Raw genomic sequence first — 6000 nt, 5'->3', positions numbered from 1 at the left:
GTGGGTGAAAGAAAAAAATTCTCTTTTTTTTTTTTTTTTATGTGGGCCCGCTCCCCCCCCCCCCCCCCCTCCCCCCCTTGCATCCACTCTGAGTGGTGAATAGAAATGTCAAGCTGTCAGCTCTGGGGTGCATAAGTAGATTGGCCATCCTTATAGTTGGCCCTCTTTGCCACTGCTGCTTTGCACTTCATTGTCACGCTGCTCAGTATGTCGGCACCACAAAGGCCTGAATAGTAGGGGCTGGCCCACATCAGACATGTCATATGAGTGACCGTTTGGGCTCAGTAGTCAATACTGCGCCATGCATAGCCGAGCACAGCCCAGCACAACACACGCAGCAGCAGCTCCCACACCACGCTTTTGTCAGCCTTCCATCTACTCCCTTCTTTCCTCGCTGTTTCTGCCTTCTCTGTTGCTCTCTGTCTCGGCCCACTCCACGCTTTTCTCCCAAGTGCAGAATCTCCATTTCACCTCTGACTCACAGAGATGACCCATGTCAGCGTCTCGCAATGATGATGTCACTGGCTGCTTTAGAGGGATTGCCCCGTGAGGGCTCTTTTGTGTGGTAGCAGCTCCCCTGCTGTTGCTTGCTGCTTAGCGCGCAGACAAACACACACACACACACACACACACACACACCCAGTAAAGAAAAAGAAAACACATAAGCTGCCTGCCAAACAAAACCATTTAAATTGTAATTATGACATTTAAATTAATAAATGACGTCTCCACTTTTCTAAGTGATTTTAAGGAATAACTCAAGGCAGTCTTTGAAATAATTCATGAAAAATGTAATATTCTTATCAAGGCAATAATGAGCCCAGAAGAGTACAGCATGTACATCAAGTGCATGCGCTAAGGAACGTGGAAATGGATGATTCACAGTCTTGCTGTCCTTAGGGTCTGTGTGTCCCCAGCAGGACACCATACAGTCATCCTCAGTTTGGCAACAAAAAGATTCACATAATTATACAAAGCGAAGGAGGAATCCTCCTCTCATCTTGCATCAAAGCAGCCAAGCCACCCCTAACCACATGCAAATCCACCCGGAAACACGCATTCATACAGACAATAGACTTTTCTGTAGTGCTACAAACACATACAGTATACACACATTTAAACACACACACAATTTACCAGAGAGTAAAATAATGGCCTAGATTTTTTTTGAACCGTGATCTGCAGAGACGGTTTGTCCTTTGGGAGCACTTTCTCCTGGTGGTGACCTGATTGGGTGGTAGGCATCCTGCGCCGCTGTTATGCTATTCCCTGAACGGTTGGCAACCCGTGGGGAGGACAGCAGTTAGCCAGCTCTCTCTCATATCTGGCCAAGACGCACGGAGAACCCTCGGAGGAGAATCCTGAGACTCGGTTGGAAATTTTTACTATTGTACTTAACTTTATCACTGGGAGAGGAGACTTAAAGAAACATTGTGACTCAGCTTGTCACACTTAAAGTGGCCGTTTGTCCTGTATGCTGATTCACATCCATATATAGCTGTCCAAAGAAGTAAAGCACACTAAATGTCCTCATGGTGTCCTCAGAGCTTTAATGTAATAGTAAAGCCAAAGTGAGGTCAAAGCTGCATATCTCAAGTTGTAAAAAGTAATGCAACAGTTGACTTTCAAAAGTGCCAGCAGAATGAGACACAATGGGGTATGTAGCTACCATATTAAGACTTATTGTCATTTTAACTAAGGGACTAATTATATGATGGAAGATATAGTGAAGAATTCACAACATAACTAAACATGAAAGAGGGAAAATTGACCTGTTTAAAAGTATGTCATCACAAATCACTACATCAGAGACGGGCTGTAACAGCTGTACTGATGTTTGTATTCATATTTTTGTTCCTGTTTACTTTGTCTTTTCATAAAAGTTTCCACTGAGCACTAAACGTGGAGCATATGTGATGAATATCAAACAACCTTTTGTGTTTTTTCCAATTGTACTCTGTTACATGTCACAAGTGTCATCAATTTTATAAAAGTACAGCATTTTATTATTTATTTATTTTTTAAACTGAATGTCCATATGTTGACATACTGTATCTACCACTTTTACAAAGCAGCGATGTACAATATTGATCACACAATGCTGTTTTCCTAGCTACAACACGTTCCTGACCGTAAGCGTTCATATGTTTTAAACGTTTGCTATTTTGTTTTTGTCTCCTTTTTAGCTGCTGTTGCAAAACTTCAACAGAGTTAGACGCTGCATCATGTTCCTGATCAACACAGGCTGCTACATCAACAGCTGCTTCGAATGGGACTCTCCACAGAGGAGCATCTGTGCTTTTGTAGTATGTAGAGATGCACTTACATATACATGTGCAGGACCATAAATGGCATCACATACACTTTTGCGCATAAACTAAAAACAGGACCAAATGTTTTGTGTCTTTTTGTGAAACATTACTCTATAGCCGCAAATATTATTTTGCTGTTTTATAATTAATTTGGTGTACTGAGTCCCTGAAATGTACTTTAATATAGTTGGTCATACTATGTAGTGAAAGCGTTTATCTCTCACTTTTTGAAATGAAATGAACCCAACTCATATTAATGGATCAGCACCATTCTAAATGGACTAACAATAGTCTTATATTTTACCGATTACACTTTGAACATCTGCACACACGCAGCAGTAGGACCATTTCTGCTAACAAAGTATGGATCCTTCACTGGTAATTTCACACTCTAACACGAGGGGTTGTTGACGTCTCAAGCACATTTAAGTACATTCCCACACTGTATCCTCCACTACAGACTGTTACTCACACACTCAAATATCTTGATATGATCGTCTCGATTAAATCCCTTTTCTAGCTTTGTGTAAATTTAAAATCTCACTTGGTACTGTATATACAGTGTCTGTTGTGACACTCATTTGCTGGGAATGTGGGACGAGTTGGTGTTGTAGATTAAACACTATTTTAAACGAGACCATACTTAGAAAATGCAGCTATAATCTATTGACGTGTGACAAGCTGTTTTTGCAGACAGTGGAAATGGCAGCTTCTTTCTTTCTTCGCCCATCAGCCTCCTCTTCATCCTCTCTCTCTCTTCCTTCCCCCCCCCCCCTCCTGCTGCTGTCATCTGTGTCTGGTATTAAAAGGTGAAGTGTAATTGGACAGCAGAGCTATCAGTAAAAGACATTCTCCTGCAGGACGGTGAGTGGCTGTATGGAGTTCCCTGCCCTAAAGATGACAGAGCAGGCATTTAATCCTGTCTGGTTTAGTGTCCTGACTTAAGTAGCTGCAGGACAGGTGGACCCGCCCCGCCCCAGCCCTTTACCATGAGGGCACTAAGTGTCTCCACAGCAGACATTAGCAGCATTTGGCGGTCTGACACCAGCTTCATCTCTGCAGAGACTGTAAGTGTGTGTGTGTGTGTGTTTGTACAGCAGGTCACAGTGTCATCACAAGACATGGGTCAGAAGAGACATAGTATTGATCAGTTAACATTTTCCCTCTGTGTGTGCAAGCGCGCTCATGTCTGAGCCTGGCGTGTACATTTTGAATTTTCTCTCATGTAAGGCTGAACTGGGCCTAAACCCCCCCCCCCTTATCTTTTAAAAATAAATGAAAATGTCAGACAAAAAAAATGTCAAGGAATTCACAGAAAACAAGGTCACCTCAGAATTGCCAATCTACATGCTGAATAGAGGTGGATGCAGCCTTGGGTAGCGCAGCCTCCGTGTCAACACGCGCATGCCTCGTACAGCCCTTTTTGAAAACGGTGTATAGCACATCCATTTCTGAGTAACGGTGCCAACTGTTCATATTCTCATTGTACTCTGTTCAATTCAGAGTATTCAGATGACAATAAAGAATGTATCTGGGCCAAGGACGTAGCATTTTGTAGTTTATAGAAAGTCTGAAATGTAGGTGTCATTGTGCCCCCCCTCGCTCTTTTGGGAGTCTGTTATCATAGGAGTGTGCACTTAGCTAAAAGCATCAGAGTATTTAGGGCCTCTCTCTCTCTACACAGGTACTCCCTCCCTCCCCATCCATTTCTTCATCCCTCTCTCATTTCTGCCTCACTTTGAGAGGCCTCTTAATCACTTCGCTCATCTCTTTAAGTGGGTTTTTATGGGGGGCCATCTGGCCAAGGTGGTGTGTTCATGAAGGTGTACGGCTGTGTGTGATTATGGGCATGTGTGTCTGTTCACATGTGCACTTGTGTTTCTGTCTGGCTGTCTTTCTAAGACAGATGTTACACTTAACTTTCCAACGCGGCTGTACCTACGGAGGTGAAGTTGTGGGCAATTCAACCCCTAAACTTACAAATGTGGGCACTTCTTAACTGTTAAGTAGGCCTGGGGGGGTCTAAGTATGTTCATATAGTTTTGGTATTTCGTGAATGCAATAGTGCATCAAAATGCAGTGGTCATACTGTGTCACATCACAACGTTCCCTACCTAAAAACGCTCAACATTTTCTTCATGGTCTCTTACTCTGTCTTCTGCCCAATTCTGAAATGCCAGCCGCATGTACACATCGCCCATTAGTGCCAGCTGTGATTAGTGTGTATGTTGTGTGTGTTTTGTGTGCATGTGAGAGAAAGGGAGATATCACATAGTCTCACATGCAGCCTTTCTCTCTCTCACACCCACACTGCTGTCACCCACCCATCCCGACAGTGAATCAGCCACCGTGGCAGCTTTGCCTGAGGCGTTGGCACAATGGACGGGACTGGAGTTACCTCCTGTCCTGCATGATGGGTGGTGTGTGTGTGTGTGTGTGTGCGTGTGCGTGTGCGCGCATGTGTGGGTCGGTCTTGGTGTCTCCGTCTCCTTGTCTCGGGGTTAAGCGACTGCTTCCTCTCTCCACACCTGCAAGCGGACTGCCTCTCCCTTCAGTCTGTCCATCCATCCCTGTTCCTCTTTATCTCTCCCTCCCCTTCTCTCCCAGAGAGTTGAGGCCATTGTGGGGCTGAGCAGTGTTGGGTTCTGTTCTCCCGCTGCTGCCAGCTCTCCCCACGGCCCCTGCAAGACAAGGCTGTTATTGCCCCAGGGACCGCAGGCCTCAGCAGCTCTTCCTCCAAACAAATTTGCTGTAACTTTATCTGCAATTGGGCTCTGAATTGGGAGCAAATAGAGGCAGCTTTGTGAAGCTCGGGGAAGGGCGAGGGCAGCGAGCTGGGGGTTGTTGGGGAGGCAGGGGAAATGATACTGGGCTCTTTTATGTCAGGCAAAGTAGGACTCTTATCAGGAAGAGAGCCCAGACAACGGAGCTACTTCTAGAGGAAACTGGAGCACCTATCACCTGCTTTGCATTTAGATAAAAATTCACCCTGCTGAAATAAAAAAGGGAAAAAAAGCAAAGACAGGTACAGAAGCAACTATTGGAGTGTGTGTGTGTGTGTGTGTTTGCACATGCCTGGCTGGCAGTTTGATACACATACACCCACACACAGTGCAGAGACGCCATAGCAGTCAGTGGTACACACCACTCCAGGTCTCTTTAAATTGCTCCTTTGACTCCTCTTCAAAGAACCTGTCTAACTTTTAAAAGTTTTAAAGTCTGGAGTTCGTCTTTGCCCACAGCAAGGGACAGCTTTGAAAGATATACTTTTACATTTTACTGCTCTCCTGATTTGCAAAATGAATGATAGTTGAAATATAGTGGCATGACTAACGGAGAATACCAAGTCAGAGTTTAATCACCAGAGATAAAGACTCAACAGAAAGTGCGTGAGGCCTTTTGTTGCGACGTCAGGGACTCGGCATCCTTTCTTCTCATAGGTACCCGTGTGCGGTTTCATTTCTGGAGCCATAAAATGGTGGATGCTTTGTTTTAATTTTTTCATGTTATTACAAAATGATTGGCTCTGACACATTAGGCTTAGTCATTCAGGCTGCTTTTTTTTTATCGGATGAACAGCAGTAATTGTGCTGCAGATCTATGTTCTGCAGGGGTGCAGCAGGGGGCAGTCTAGCACCACTGAACGATGGGTCGGTCCGTTCACAAACAGGACACGGACTCCCTCCCT

General features: G+C 44.6%; 1 protein-coding gene across 10 annotated transcripts in view; it reads left to right on the top strand.

Annotated features, from left to right (window-relative positions):
• The window catches only part of mctp1a (multiple C2 domains, transmembrane 1a), a 121754-nt gene that overhangs the window by 75710 nt on the left and 40044 nt on the right, over window positions 1–6000 (top strand). For all 10 annotated transcript variants that reach the window (XM_031848961.1, XM_031848960.1, XM_031848958.1 and 7 more), the window contains one exon: window positions 2187–2306. In XM_031848961.1, the coding sequence (XP_031704821.1) occupies window positions 2187–2306 (120 nt within the window). The remainder of the gene's footprint in view (window positions 1–2186; window positions 2307–6000) is intronic.

This window comes from Anarrhichthys ocellatus, unplaced genomic scaffold (genome assembly GCF_004355925.1).
Source record: "Anarrhichthys ocellatus isolate YVR2014 unplaced genomic scaffold, GSC_Weel_1.0 scaffold9, whole genome shotgun sequence".
NCBI classification, from domain to species: Eukaryota; Metazoa; Chordata; class Actinopteri; order Perciformes; family Anarhichadidae; genus Anarrhichthys; species Anarrhichthys ocellatus.
The sequence above is the reverse complement of the archived record's forward strand: the minus strand, read 5'-3'. Positions and strand labels throughout refer to the sequence as shown.